We start from the raw sequence: 16,239 nt of genomic DNA on the forward strand, positions 1-16,239 counted from the left end.
AGCATGTATATTCTCTCCCCTCTAAGTCTTTGAGCTCTAGCTGAGCGCTCACCTAATCTATAAAAGCCTGCTGCGATTTCTTACCTCTGATTTCCTGTTATACTTACAGTCCCTAACACATGGCTTAGCCCTTAATCATAGAGTCTTTTATCCTTTCCCAATTATTGCCCTCGGCTCCCCAGCCAGGCTGTCAATTCCTTGAGGACAGAGTTGGTCCGGCCACCATCCCCTCCAGTGCTGACTGTTTGGGACACCGATATCCAACGTAGCTCGAGACACACAGTAAGTATCTATTAGAAACATTTGTTGATCTCCAGTCTCCCAATCCGGTAATCTTTCTGGCAGACCATTCCAGTTACTGAAGCATATTTTGGGTCCCCAAAGACAAATCTCTAGAAATACTGAAACTTACAAATATGTCAAAGATAGCCACTTCAATTTAGACAGTCTCTAAATAATCTAGCATTTGAGGGGTTTTTTTCCCTTCCATCAGCTAGAAACCTAAGCTCCCAAAGCCCCCTTTTTCCTATTTTTCACCAAATGACAGTTACAGTGACTCCCAGAGTTCCAGCCAGTACACAAATCATACAGAGGACCGTGGACATCTGCAGTTCTGTGTACTTGGTGAGCTCATTACACAATAAAACTTAAGGTCAGAGATTCAGTTCTGTCTCACAGCAAACAAAAATCGGTCTGACAATGTGCAACCAACAGGCTGTTTAACGCAATGTTTTCAAATGGCAAGTTTTTGCCTCTGTTGCAAACATTTTCATATTTTTAACACTTGGCTATAAAACTAACAGAAATAACAATCCTAAAGTAACACAGAAGTGGTGAGTGGTGTTTTCTTTCTTAGCTGACGTGAACTTAGAACATATGACCATGAAACTGATCACTCACTTTTAGTATTGGCATTTTTCCTATGTAATTGCTTTTTATTTTTAATTTATTAGGTGTGTGTGTGTATGCACATGCATACTCATAGCCTGTGTGTGGAGGTCAGAGAATAATTTTGTGGAACCAGTTCTCTCCTGCTACCTTTAGGTGGGTCCCAGGAATTGAATTCAAATGCCCAGTTTGCTCAGCCAGTGCCTTTACTCTGTCAGCCATCTCACTGGCCCACTAATATAATTTTTATGAAAAAAGAAAACAATTAATCTTTAATTTCTTTCTTTCTTTCCCCTTTTCATTCTTCTTTCATTAAATAATTAATGCTTGTGATACATAGACACATTTAAATACCTCAAGAAATCCAAGAGTTAAAAAACAAAAACAAAAACAAGTTATCCTAGGCTTTTAAAATATTTTATTATTTGAGAATGTTGCGCTTTTTTTCCGATGTCTTAGGGAGGCTGCAGTGGTCATCGCCAGTCTCCGAGCTTCATCATGCCACCCAAGGATGACAAGAAGAAAGATGCCAGAAAGTCGGCCAAAAAAGACAAAGACCCAGTAAGTAAGTCTGGTGGCAAGGCCACAAAGAAGTGGTCCAAAGGCAAAATTCAGGGCAAGCTCGACAATCTGGTCCTATTTGACAAAGCTACACATGACAAACTCTGTAAGGAGGTTCCCAACTACAAGCTCATCACTCCAGCTGTGGTCTCTCAGAGACGGAAGATTCGCCATTCTTTGGCCAGGGCAGCCCTTCAAGAGCTACTTAGTAAAGGACTTAGCAAGCTGGTTTCAAAGCACAGAGCCCAAGTAATTTACACCAGAAACACAAAGGGTGGAGATGCCCCAGCTGCTGGCGAAGATGCTTGAACAGGTTCAACCAGCTGTACACTTGGAAAAATAAAACTTTATTAAATAAAAAAAAGAGAGAATGTCATACATGTATCGATGTGTTATAACTGTACCTCCCAACACTCCTCAAGCACATCTCCCTGCCAACTTCCTGTCTTCTTCTTTTCTTTATCTCTTTTTTAATATATCCCATTGCATCCAATTAATTCCGTAGTGCTGCTCCTTTGCATGGGCAACCTAGCAGTGGCCACATCCCCAAAAGAAAATGACTCTCCCTCCCCCATCCACCATCAGCTGCAATCTCTCCTCAGCTAGGAGTGGGGCCTGGTGATCCCCCCATCCATGCTGGAGTTACTGACTGCCTTGCTCTTGTTCAGTTAAACACTGCTGTTGTGAATTCACCAGTGCAGTAGACCTGTCATATCTCAAAACAGCATTTCACAACACTTGTCATCACACTCTCTGCTCTTCCCTCCTCCATGTTTCCTGAGCCTTGTGGGAGGGAAGTACAGGTATATCCTAGGCTTAGTGTGTGTGTCTGTAGTCAGAAGGTTTCTCTGATCCTGCCCGGCCACCAGTGGTCTGGATGAATCTCTCCTACCCATGTCTTGCAGCCTCTTGGCCCTAAGTAAACACACAGAGGCTTATATTATTTATAAACTGGATGGCCTTATAATTTGTCCCATTTCTATTAATCTGTAAGTTGCCACATGATTGTGGCTTGTGGGTATTTTCACGTGTCTCTCTGTGTATCTGCATGAGTGTATGCGCACATGTGTATTCTAGTGCCTAAGGAAGCCAGAAGACTTTGGATCCCTGGAGTTGGAGTTACAGGACTTTGTGAACTTTGTGAGCTGCCCAACTGCCCTCAGGATAGAGCAGGGTGTACTCTGTTTGTTTGTTTGTTTGTTGAGACAGGATTTCTCTATGTAGCTTTGGAGCCTTTCCTGGAACTCACTCTATAGCCCAGGCTGGCCTCAAACTCACAGAGATCCACCTGCCTCTGCTCCCAAGTGCTGGGATTAAAGGCATGCACCACAGCAGGGTGTACTCTTACCACTGAGATATCTCCCCGTCCATCTGAAGATTTATTTATTTATTCAATGTATATAAGTGTTGTATTTGCATGTATTCCTGTATAACAGAAGAGGGCATCAGATAGAAGAGACCCCATTATTGATGGTTGTGAGCCACCATGTAGTTGCAGGGAATTGAACTCAGGACCTCTAGAAGAACAGCCAGTGCTCCTAACTGTTGAGCTATCTCTCCAGCTTCCTCCAAGGCTTTTAAGAGAAACATTTTTAGTGTCAAACAACAACAGCATAATTGGAATTTCAGAGAAAAAAAAAGAATAGTTCACAGGAGCTAAAAGTTAAGGAACATTGTCAATACTAGTTGAGAAACAAACTATAAAACAAGAAAGCACCATAGTGAAAAGATGGATGAAAGGTAAACTATAGAGTTAAGTCGTTGCTGATGATGATTTGAGACACAGTATCATATATCCTTAGCTAGTCCAACTCATTATGCCCAGTTTAGGCAGCACTGGCCAGCTTCCTGCATGCTAAGCAAGCAATCTACTGTCCTCAGTCCCGTTTGTATTTTATTACTGGTCTAGTTTGCTTGCTGTTATTGCTGAGGTGATAAAAAACTATGACCAAAAGCAGCTTGAAGAGGAAAAAGCTTTTTTGCTTTACAGGTTACAGCCCGTCATCCAGGGAAGCCAGGGCAGGAACTAGAAGCAGCAATTGGAATCAGGAACCACAGAGAAATGCTGCTTCCTGGCTTGTTCCCAGGCTCATAGTCAGTTACCCTTCTTACATGGTTCAGCCCCCTGCCTAAGAGATGGTATGGCCTGTGGTGGTGAGCAATCAAAAATCATGCCCCACAGACATACCGACAGGCCAGTCTGATGGAGGCCATTCCTCAGTCAAGGGTCCATCTCCCCAGGTGTGCCGAGCTGACAACCAAGATCAGCCATCACACTTGCTTTTTCTGTTGGTTTTGGTTTTAGTTTTGGTTTTTCAGCCCATCACACTTTTCTTAAACTTCACTCCTAGTTTTTTCCCCCACTGATGTTTCGTACCCTTCAGCCACCTTGTCCCTTCTGCTGCCCTGGCCTCTGGGAACTCCCAGTCTACTCTGCTTCCATGAATTGGATTTGGTTTTAGGTTTATTTATTTTTATTTTGTGTGTTGGTTTTACCTACCTCTATGTACCATGTGTGTATACCTGGTGCACTCAGATCAGAAGGCATGAGATCCCCTGGGAGTAGTGTTGTGGATGTTGTGAGCCACCATGTGAGTGCTGGGAACTGAACCCCAGTCCTCTACAAAGGGCAGAAGGGCTCTTAACCATGAGCCATCTCTCCAACGCAAATGAAGTGGATTAGGTTTTTCATCCACACATATGTGGAGATCATAGGGTCTTTGATCTCTGTAATGAATTTATTCCACTCAGCATAATGTCCTGCAGGCCCTCACAAAGCCTCCCTTCCTTAACACTGAGTTGGTAACAGCTGTGTTGGCTGGTCACAGAAATAATACCTGCAGTATTCATCACAATGGATGCCATACAAGAGAAAGCTCCTGCTGGGTGTGATGGCGTATGGCTTTAATCTCAGCACTTGGAGACAGAGGTAGGCAGATCTCTGTGAGTTCAAGGCAAACCTAGTCTTTACAGTTTGTTCCAGACCATGAAGAACTACACAGTGAGACCCTGCCTTAAAAATAAATACACAAATAGCTCCTTATTACTCTCTTTGTAAGAGGGTAACCCAATTAGGTTAAAAGTCGAGAATGACTTTTTGAGAACACAACAGACATTGTTGCTGTCATTGCTATTTGAAACAGCATCTCAATATGCAGTGTTGTCAGACTTAGCTCTCACTACATATACCAGAACAGCCTCAGACTTGGAGTGATTCTCCTGACTCTGCCCAGGCCATGGCATTTGTCGTTGTTGTTGTTTTTCGAGACAGGGTTTCTCTGTGCAGCTTTGGAGCCTGTACTGAAACTCGCTCTGTAGCCCAGGCTGGCCTCGAACTCACAGAGATCCACCTGCCTCTGCCTCCCAAGTGCTGGGATTAAAGGCATGCGCCACTGCCGCCCGGCTAGCATTTTTTTTTTAAACTTGAGTCAGTATTGCCACTTACCTTGTCTAAGATATTTATCCAAATAGTAAGTGTTTGGTTGGCGCCTGCAGCTTGTCCCTGCACGATCCAGAAAGTGTCATTCCTGTCTCTCTCTCCAAACCCTGCTGCTCAGAGAGTCTCTGAACAAAGGAAAGGCACCAAAAAGCCCAGTTCCGAATTCTTGGTGGCTGCTGGAGCTTCCCTCCCTAAGTTTCCAGCTGTCCAAGTCCCCATCTAAACACTTAGTTTTTTACTGTACTTGGGCCAAATCCAGCTTGTGGTGGACACTTCATCACCCCTCACATACAACCTATAAAAATCTCCTCACCCTAGTTCAGAGGTGCGACTTCTCTGGCACCCAAGAACCCACCCAAGAGTTGCCCCCAGTAAACCCGTTGTTATACTTTTTTGATTCGCCTTGATCTGACTTACTGTGTCATCAGAGAAACCTATTATGGGAGAGGGGAAGGCAGAAAACCTATTAACAGACATATTTATCAAGAACCTATAGGTGTCAGGGGTCTTATTTAATTCTCACAGAAACTACTACACAATTTCCATTTTATTGATGCCGTGGCTGAGGTAGACTTTGAAGTTGAAAGTCAAGAAATTAGCTCAAATACACAGAATCAAAGTGGAAAAACCCTTCAAGCAAAGACAAAGCCCCGACTGAGCACAAACTCCATACATGACTATTCAAGTTAAAAGAATAGCTTCAATTGGTTCCAGTCCAGTTCTGTGATTCCTGCGTGTGGCAATGATGCCTGACATAAACAACTTAAGGAGAAGAACAGTGTAGTTAGGCTCAGAGCGTCAGACGTCTCCACATCAGCTTGGCCAGCTCCATGTTTCCGAGTCTATGATGAGGTGTAGTCCTCAGAAGATCATGATAGAAGAAAACTGTTCATCTGACCCAGAGCGAGGGAGCAGAGACCAGGGGTGCTTATGCTGACTGGCTTCCTCTTTCGCTCCTTCTAGGGCCCTCAGCCTATATGATGGTGCCCCACATCCCAGTGTCTCCTCTCCTTAGTCAATCTTCTTTGGAGACACCTTCATAGATACATCCAGAAATGTGCTTTACTGACCCGAAGGTACTTTTCAGTGCAAGAAAGATGACAAGATAAAGCACAGATTCCTGAGGTCAATTCTCTACTCTTCCAAAAACACATGGCGAGAAGATCCAGTGGGAGCTGTTGACTTTGTCTTTGCAATGAGACTGACCTTGTCTTGGACCTCACTCCTGCTCACCCTTACTGTATAGCAGGTCACTATTTTAGACCAGCCTGTGACGGAGCTGAAGCCCAGGATCTCTGGGTGAGACTTGAGGACTAGTAATATCTTCAACGATTGTAAACTGAGCCACGTGTACCCAGTCTCCTATTGTCAGTACTTGCCTGCCATATTGGAGGGTACTTTCTGCTCTCCACCAGACCCAAGAGTTCAAGAGAAAGTCCTAATAGATGAAGCAAAGTTCTTTGAGACGATCAAGCATTGGTGTAATGATGTAACCTGAAGGACATCTAAGTTCTGATACTCCAACTGTAATATTTTTTGTTTGCTTGTTTGCTGGGGAGAGAACGCAGACACATGTTCTGTGCTACTCAGTTAACCCTCCAGCCCATCTCTTTTTGTTATATGCTTTTGTGACTACTCAAATTCCTTATCGTAGCACCCATTCAAGGTTCTCCACCTCATCCATGATGCCAACTTAACAGTGGGGGGTAAGGGCCAAAACACCTTGACCACACAACTGCCATGATAGGCTTAGAAGCCCAGACACAGCTTATGTGACAGGCTTACTGGCAGGTAACACCGGGATCCAGGAGAAGCCGTGAGCTGACCCCCACCCAGGGAAGGCCTACATCTAAGAGGAAATACCTGACATTCTAAACATTCCCTATACCCCTAGACAAATGTCAGCCAATCAGCGTCCTGAACCCTGGAAATCCCCTCACCCTAATCTCTGCTATAATAAAATCCCCACCCTGCCTGGGCTAGGGGCTATCTGCTCTCACAGCTGCATCGGACAGAGTCCAAGCTCTGAGCTTGAAATAAAGGCTCTTTGTTTTTATATATGGGATTCAGTCTCCGTGGTGGTCTTTTGGGGGGGTCCTTGCAATCTAAGCATAACATTTGGGGGCCCGGGCTCATCCAGGATCCCTCAAGCCCCCCAGGACCACCACCCATAGAGTCTGAAACCAGCCGGTATATTTTCTGTGTCTGTGTTTACTTTCTTGTTTTCTGTTTACTTTCGTTTGGATACCCTTTTGTAAGTGTGCTTTTGGGATATGCTTTTGTAAGTGGGCCTTTTGGCCTGTTGGATATCCTTTTGTAAGTGAGCCCAAAACTTGTAAGTACCTGCAGAAGGTCCTTTGGACGGGTTTGGATCCCTTTGGTTGATTCGTATTTGAATTGGATTTGTATAGATGCAGACGGCATGAGGCCCATGTCTTCCATTTGGTTTTGTCTCCAGGCGCCAGGAGAGCTGTTTTTTGTCTTGTGTGTTGTAATTTTTTCTTTTCCTGACTTACAAAAACTGTAGACTCTTATTTTAGGATTTTGAGTTGGTCAGCTGACACTGTTTCCCTGGGAAAATTGTTTGCCCTTTTGATGGAATGTCCTACCTATATGAATATATGAGAAATGTGGCCATAAGCATGTGTCCTTTTTGCTTATATATGTGTTATGACTCCAGAAAAGAAACTGCACGTGGATAGCCTTTGGGGCTAGATGGCCAGCAGAAGGGACAAAGGGTCCCTTTGGTTGAACTGGGACAGACTAAGAGTACTCCTACCCCACATTGTTCCTTGTTCTCTGACCTAGAGCACACACAGGGGCAGGCAGGGGAGCACACTTTTGTAGTACTGCATGCTGGTGAGTGGCAGCCAGGGCAGAGACTCTGAAGGAGTGGCCTACAGGGGCCCTACCTGCCCCCCTCCAGTCTGCCACTCTCATGCACTTGAGAATCTGGGGTTAACAACAATCTTTTGTCCCCACACTGCTCTGCTGTCCCCTCCCATGCTGATGGGTGGGGCTTCCAAGACCTGCCCTGGGGCTGCCCGCCAAACCTAACCAAGGATTGGCTCCAAGGGTGGAATGGAATGTTGCTGCCTATGGTTGCTAAGCTATGGCAGCTGTGTTATAATGTGTAGCCAGGGCTGCTTTGATCATTCAGATCCAATAGATTATAAATATTTGTCATCATTTAGAGGGGTTGGTTACAAATTATTATTGATTAAAAAAAGAGGGAAAAAAAAACTACTGCTAGTTTCAGATGCTTCACATTGGTCCAGTGTTGATGCAAATTTAGAGTTATTCTTGTTATGATATATGCATGTATTTCTGTTCATGTTTAAAATATTGTAGCCATACAATATATTATAGACTACTGAGAGAAACCACAAGAAAGACTTTGGTAAAAGTTTCTGTGTTTAAAAAATAAGAGTGGAAGCACGAGACTGGAATAATAAAGAGAATTAAAGGAAAAGAGGAATTTGTCTGAAGTAAATGTCTGAGGGATCAAAGGAACAGACTGAAGGTATATAGAAGGTTGTAGAAGGCCAGAAGGGATGTGAACTATGTTATAGTTTCTCATACCTGCAAATACTGAATTTGAAATTTGACTATATTAAGTTAATTCTAGTTGGTTTTCATTTTAAAAAATAGCTGATGATTCTTCACTGCAAAATGTTTATTGAAAATAGAGATATATACATATGTATGTACATGGACATGTATATAACTTGGATTTAACTCTATATGTATGAATGTAACTAGCTCTAACTCTATGTGTATATATGTAACTTGGATCCAGGTATGCTTATGTGTGCATATAATTATTATTTAGAAGAACATGTTTTGTTTTGTTTTGTTTTGTTTTGTTTTGTTTTTTTTTGGTTTTTCGAGACAGGGTTTCTCTGTGTAGCTTTGCGCCTTTCCTGGATCTCGCTCTGTAGACCAGGCTGATCTTGAACTCACAGAGATCCGCCTGCCTCTGCCTCCCGAGTGCTGGGATTAAAGGCGTGCACCACCACCGCCCGGCTAGAAGAACATGTTTTAAACAGCAACCATGTAGCTTTCAGCAGCCATCTTTTACTAAGGTTATAAAGATCTATTCAGATTAACAAAAGAGATTTATACCTAAGTATTTATGTCTCGGCCAAGTGTTCAACAGCAAGCTTCTAGAGAATTTAAATAGATGGCTACATATATTTACTAAATAAGGTATTTGATAAACATTAAAGCAGCATCTCAATGCTTTTATACACAAGAATGTGCCTTGCTCTGGAAGCTAAACTTTGTAATTTAAGAGTCACCCAGATGATAGTCACCAGAAACTGAGATGTTCATTTTTTGTGATGCAGCAAGACCTAAGCAGTCTGGCAAAGGGCTTGGAACAGCTTCTGACTCCATGAGTCTCAAACCTTTGGGGGTTGAAAAACCAATTTATAGGGGTAGCCTAGGACCACCTGTATATCAGCTGTTTGCATGGAGATTCAGAACAATGATAAAACTGCAATTATGAAATTACAACAGTAAAAATTTTGAAATGGGGGACTACCACAACATGGTGAACTGTATTGAAAGGTTAAAGCATTGGAAAAGTTGAGAACCAATGGCTTGGAGAATATTTTTCCTTACTCAAGGTCTATTCAGGCTTAAGAATATATGTTTAGCCTCTTTGTCTTTGCTAAATTTGTTAAGCTTAAGCTAATTGGATAAACTAAGTCATATAAATGTTTTATATTGATACTAAAAGGAGCTTCAATTGAGAAATTTTTTTTAAGGCTCATACTTAACAGAGATAAAACTACAAAGTCCCTTTCCCAAGGTCAGGCATTTAGATAAAGCTCCCATCCCCTCGGGGGCTTGGAGAAAGTTCTTGCTTGCCAAAAGGGGAGTCACCCTCCTTATTTCTGATAAAAGGAAATTATAGCCCTTTTATTAACATATTGATATTTTGTTTTGGTTTCTTTACTGAACCAGTATTTGATACTAGAAAAGCTTCAATTCAAAATCATTGTTTTTAAGGCTTATTTACTTATTGTAGACTGTTAGAAAACACAAGTAGCCAGGTGGCAGTTGCACATGACTTTAATCCTAGCACTCAGGAGGCAGAGCCAGGCAGATCTCTGTGAATTCAAGTCCAGCCTGGTCTACAGAGCGAGATCCCAGACAGGTAACAAAACTACACAGAGAAACCTTGTCTTGAAAAAAAAAAAAAAAGAAAAGAAAAGAAAACACAAGTGAATAGTAAGTCATCTTACAAATAACCAAGTTCTTTCATTGAAGTCATGCTAAGTACTGATGTAATTAATTATAGGGAAAAGCTTTATTGAGTCCCTTGTATATGTTTTCAGGGTTGAGCTTAAAACAAGTAACTAGAAACAAAGTTTGCCTGTTCAGATATACCTGGACAGCCTTCATACTTCAGAGATCTGCAGAATATGGCATTTAAAATGTTTATCTAAAAGCTTATTATATCAGACAGACCCCCAGATCCTAGCAGTGACCCAAGGTCTCCAAAAAAGGCAGGGCACCATGATGTCTCTAGCTGGATTATGACAATACTGACCACAGGGCGAGATGCCCCAATATAACACCTACCATCAGGACCCAGCCCAGACTGTGGACAAGCAGCAGGACACTGGAGAACTGATTGCACTCCTTCTGCCTAGATAAAGTAAGATCAGTCTTTCCCATGTCCTTTTTTCACAGGAAAAATTCTCCCCTTATGGGCCCAATGGTTGAAGAAGATTGATGCTGTTCTGATACTTGTGTCTCCAACACTGTGGAGACCTGGGTATGGACCGGTCCCTATAGAATTGGAAGCTGCTTGGTCTGCACTCAGGTGTAATTTAGCCTTCTCAGGTCTCTGATAGTACTGATGTCTAGGCTAGCTATGACTTCGTCAGCTTGGCAGCATCAGACAACCAGATCCTTCCACAAGGCTATAGCCAGCTTGCCAGCCCATTTTTAAGAAAATGTTCTAAGATATGAAAGTTTAAATAAATCATAAAGGTTTAAATATGGGCCTGAAAAAAAAAAAGACCTGAGGATACAAAAGTCTATGCAAGTTTTGAGGGTCTAAGAATTTTTTAAGATATATAAAGGTCTGAGGTTATGAAAGCTTAGAAACTTTGAGAATCTCAAAAAATGATTTAAAATATAGGGTCCAAGAGATGGCTCAGTGGTTAAGAGCACTTCCAGAGGTCCTGAGTTCAATTCTCAGCAACCACATGGTAGCTCCCAACCATCGGTAATGAGATCTGGTGCCTTCTTCTGGTGTGCAGGCATACAGGCAGATACAACACTATATATAATGAAAAAAAAATTTTTTAAAAAGTGTTTAGCTGGGCAGTGGTAGCACATGCCTTTAATCCCAGTACTCGGGAGGCAGAGCCAGGTGGATCTCTGTGAGTTCAAGGCCAGCCTGATCTACAGAGTGAGATCCAGGACAGGCACCAAAACTATACAGAGAAACCCTGTCTCAAACAAAACAAAACAAAACAAAACAAAACAAAAAAAGATTTAAAATATAAATGTAAGTTATAAAGATATAAATAAATGATTTAAATTATAAAAAATGTTTTAGATTGCTTTCCCCTTCTATGATATAAAAATTCAGAGCTTAACATTTAATAGAGTCCTGATAAGCTGGTAGAGCAATGACTACTTACTGTTCAGTAACAAGTTCAACATTTTAGATTTATTTTGGTTGTCATCTAAATATAAACTTAAAAATACTTATCATCAGGCAAAAAAAAAAATCTCTGTCCAATTTATACCTGGCTTTCTGGACAGAAGAAAAATGCACAAGCTTTTAACCCAAATCTGTAGTTCTTGCTAGGACTCAAAGGTATGAGTCCACTTCTGGTGTTTTACAAATGCCCATCACCTGCTTTGTCTACAATACAGATCTCAGTACAGATTTGGTAATACTAATGTATCTAAAACTTTTATGTCATTTTGTATTCATATAGGCCTCAGAGCATTAAGAGAGTCATAATACGTGGATCCACTTCACAGAGGTTGGAAGGACTCCAGGTAAGTACAGCTTAAATTTTCCCTACTTTTCTACTCCTAAGGATGGTATTTTTCTCTCTCCTGGTCTTGGGACTCCTGCCCTTCTCAATTACTAAGACTATGGCCTAAAAGTTCCAAATAAGTTCCTAAATTTTAATTTCTGTTCCTAGTTTAAATTTGTCTCACCAGGTTTCCACTTGGCTGGCAGACATCTCCAATCTTCAGTTGCTGACTACACTGCTCTGGATGACTATGAGTTCTGGACTTGCTAAATGCTGATGTGGACCAGCCCAGCCAGTGTGATTGTTCCCTATTTCTACAGCTGGGTCAGATAGCCACATGCTTCTGACAGATGCTCCATTGCCCAGCCTTTGACTAGCCTTTAAGCCTTTGGCTAGCCTTTCAGCCTTTTGGGGGCCCTGACAACAGCACCCCAATGTCAGCTTGAAGCAGTTCCAGAAGAGAATACATTGTCCCATGTTCCCTGCCCAAAATAGGTTGAAATGGAAACTTCCTGGCATGGGGGAAAAATGGCTAATTATAATGCCCATTGATATACCAAGAAAATAGGTTCAGATATTAATAAATTGATAAATTTATTAACTAAAATGGTTCTACAATAGGATAAGACACTTGACCTTCTTTGTGCAGAACCAAAGAGTATTATATGGCCAAAAATTATTATTTGAGATTATAATCTGGTAGTACTCAAAAATTAGAATTACAGGGCCTTAAGAATGGCAATAGATACAGATGTCACTGACCTAGAAAATTTGTTAACTAGTGGTTCTTAGGTCCCAATACCCTTAAACCCCTGGGCAGATAAGACTCATGATTGAGTCCTGTCATTGGTACTTGTGAAGAGAGGAATGTGGGCGGGGCAAAACAGCTTGACCACACAACTGCCATAATAGGCTTAGAGACCCAGACACAGCTTCTGTGACAGGCTTACTGGCAGGTAACACCAGGATCCAGGAGAAGCCATGAGCTGATCCCACCCAAGGAGGGCCTACATCTAAGGGGAAGTATCTGACATTCCAAACATCCCCTATATCCCTAGACAAATGTTAGCCAATCAGCGTCCTGAACCCTGGAAATCCCCTCACCTCAATCTCTGCTCAGGGCTCTCTGCTCTCACAGCTGTGTCAGACAGTCTAAGCTCTGAGCTTGAAATAAAGGCTCTTTGTTTTTACGTATGGGATTCAGTCTCTGTGGTGGTCTTTTGTGATCTAGGCATAACAAACAGAACCAAGAAGAGCTTTCCACGGCTTCACTGCTGCTACCCTCTCTGCTCCTTTGTGTGTGGAGAAGGGCATCAGGGAATATTTGCAAAGCACTCTGTCACCAATGAATACCCCTAGATTTTTAACTTATTTTGATACTAGGTCTGGCTAAGTTGACCAGGCTGAACTTGAACTTGATATTCTCCTACCTCACCTTTCCAAAGAGCTAGGAGTGAAGGTCTGCAACACTAGGCAAAATGTCTCTCTACACAAATTAAAATCAAATATTAAAGTATGACATGACTTTTTGTTTTGTTTTGTTTTGTTTTGTTTTGTTTTGTTTTGTTTTTCAACACTAGGTTTCTCTGTGTAATAGCTCTGGCTGTCCTGGAACTTGCTTTTTAAACAAAGCTGGCCTCGAACTCACAGATATCTATTTGCCTCTGCCTCCTGAGTGCTGGGATTCAAGGCAAGCACCACCACTGCCCAGAGATGACATGACATTGTTTTATTTTTTGGTTTTTCAAGACAGGGTTTCTCTGTGTAGTTTTGGTCCCTGTCCTGGATCTCGCTCTGTAGACCAGGCTGGCCTCGAACTCACAGAGATCCACCTGCCTCTGCCTCCTGAGTGCTGGGACTAAAGGCATGCACCACCACCGCCCAGCTGACATGACATTTTTGTTGATGTAATCAATTAAAAGATACATAGTGTTGTGCCCAGATTGAGACCCCCCAGAGAGACCACTGGAGATGAGCATGCCGGAATGCAAAAGCAAGGTTTATTCGGGATATCCAAAAACAATACAAGCCTAGGCAGGGACTTCTTCCAACAGATACAAACCCAGTGGAGGCTGGAGGAAGTGCCCACCCCTCTGCAAGCTCAGTTTTTAAAGGCAAAAACCACAAGGTTACATCAGTTAGGGGTGCTAGTATGGGTACAATTTTGATTGGCTCATTTCTAGGGACTTTCTAGAAATCATGGCTTAATCTTACTTCTAAGGAGGTGGTTGCCCATCACCATTTCTCATTGGCTGCCCTCAGGTGGGGACATTTCTGTGGTCAGTTACCCTGGAAACCATGGCTGGAACATTCCTTGGTTAAACAGTCATCACAGAATGAATACCTTGTGACTCTGTACTTTGCACTTTCTAATTTCTGGAATCTGGGTTGACTGGTTCCAGTAACTCAAGGCCTGTTCCAGTAACTCAAGGCCTATACCTAAAATAGAGAAAGCTTAGGCCTTATTTCTAAGATGGAGGCATTTTGTTCTCATTTTGGTCTCACAATAGATAAATCCTTTATTATTGTTGTTGCTGTTGTTGTCATTAATTACTATTATTATACAAGGACAGAAAAGCAGAAATCTAAGTATCCCGGGATTTGAGGAGATTGGTTTGTTTCCTTAAACATAGTTCTGTTCTTCAGCCTTGAATGTCCTCAAACTTATGATCTTTCTGCCTCACCTCTAGAGTGCTGGGATTACACACTGGACCACCATTTCTACCAGTTTCCAGTTTTCAGAAGAAGTAAGATCTGTAAATCCATAGCAGTCGGTGCACCTTAGCATCATAACACTGCAGCCCTGGCCACAAAGGCATTGCCACCACTGTAAGGGTCACAGCCAACACTCCCATACAAAAGATGGATTAACAAGAGAAAAGTATAGCTCATTTTTGAACTTGGAGTTTCACATACACAGGAACCTTCCTAGTGAAGATTCAGTGCTCCAGGAAATTCTGTTCATTGTTATGCTTATTTCAATGTAGGATGATCAGCCACTGAGAAACAAAGGGGAGTGGACTAATGGTGAGGTGTTGAAAAGGGACACTCAAGCAAGGTCATCCATTCAGTTTCCTATTGGCCTCTCTCTGTAGGGTTCCTTCTTCTTGGAGATAGAGTGGGACCCCTCCAGGGTTAGACAAGGTGTGTCTGGGAATTCCTGTGCAGTGAGCTCTTCTGCAGGAAGACAAGGGAGGCCTGGCAAGGTTGTATACACCTGTACTCCTAGCCTTCTGGAGGCTGAAGTGAGTCAAGATGATCTGGAGTTCAAGCCTAGCCTGGGCTTCATAGTGAAAATCTGCACCCACTCACACCCCCACCCAAAAAATAAGGGGTGCTGAGAGAACATTTCTAGACTTTGATGGATGCTTTTGGGAAGAAGGGCTCTAGTTTCTGTGTTCTACCTTGGAAAGACAGGGAGTATGAAAAGGAGAGAAAAGGAGCTTCAGAAGAATCTTGCTTCAGAACCCTTTTCTTCATGTAAAGTATTTAACATGCCAAAGAGCCCTGCTTGGAGGGGTGGGGTGGGGTTAATGTTCTGATCCCCAACATTAAGTCCATTTGGGAGACTAAGCTTTCAGGCTCCACGCTAAAAGAGGTAAACTCACTACTATTCCTTTAGTTAAAGGAACTTGCTTTGCAATGACTGCTCTCAAAATCAACCACATGTTCTCATGGTAAATGACTGGATGAAAAGGTAAGGTTTAAAGTTTGTATAAGTTCTGAGGGTCTAAGAAAGTGTTTAAAGTGTGTAAATGCAAGTTGTAAAGGTCTAAGAAAGTGATTTAAGGCATATAAAAATGAGAAATATTTCAGATTTCTTTCCCTCTCTATGCTATTATTATATTAAGATTTCAAGCCATGGTGGCACATGCCTTTAAACCCAGCACTTGGGAGGAAGAGGCAGGTGGATCTCTGTGAGTTTAAGGCCAGCCTGGTCTACACAATGTGTTGTACCTGTTTCATGAAACCCCCAGAGACCACCAAGGAGCCAGTTTCCAATGCAAGCACATAAGGGTCCTTTTATTCAGGTTCAACCTGGGCCACCGCATGGCAGATGGAAGGAAATGTGGCCACGGCCACGAACCCAGGTGTAGAGGGTTTTTATAGGGAAAAACCACAAGCCGGGAATTGGCAACTTGGGATTGGGCAGAAGGGGCAAGGTGATTTTTTGAAACTATTGGTCTAGGCTTTTGGCGAGGAACCACAACCTGCTGAACAGGATTATCTGGACTGCTCAGCAGGATTATCTAGATATCTCCAAGGGCCATAAACCACAGACAGGATCTTGTTAAGCTTTCCTTTCCCGTATAAACAGCAGACAGGATATCTGCAGGA

At 42.4% G+C, this 16,239-nt stretch overlaps 1 protein-coding gene across 1 annotated transcript; it reads left to right on the plus strand.

Annotated features, from left to right (window-relative positions):
* The first annotated feature begins 1,353 nt into the window (after positions 1–1,353).
* LOC131910541 (small ribosomal subunit protein eS25-like) lies at positions 1,354–1,772 on the plus strand. The gene has a single exon (XM_059262453.1). It carries the CDS (start codon positions 1,387–1,389, stop codon positions 1,756–1,758), a length of 372 nt encoding a protein of 123 aa, XP_059118436.1. The 5' UTR covers positions 1,354–1,386; the 3' UTR covers positions 1,759–1,772.
* Positions 1,773–16,239: the final 14,467 nt, after the last annotated feature.

The sequence above is a fragment of the Peromyscus eremicus genome, chromosome 5, assembly GCF_949786415.1.
Source record: "Peromyscus eremicus chromosome 5, PerEre_H2_v1, whole genome shotgun sequence".
NCBI classification, from domain to species: Eukaryota; Metazoa; Chordata; class Mammalia; order Rodentia; family Cricetidae; genus Peromyscus; species Peromyscus eremicus.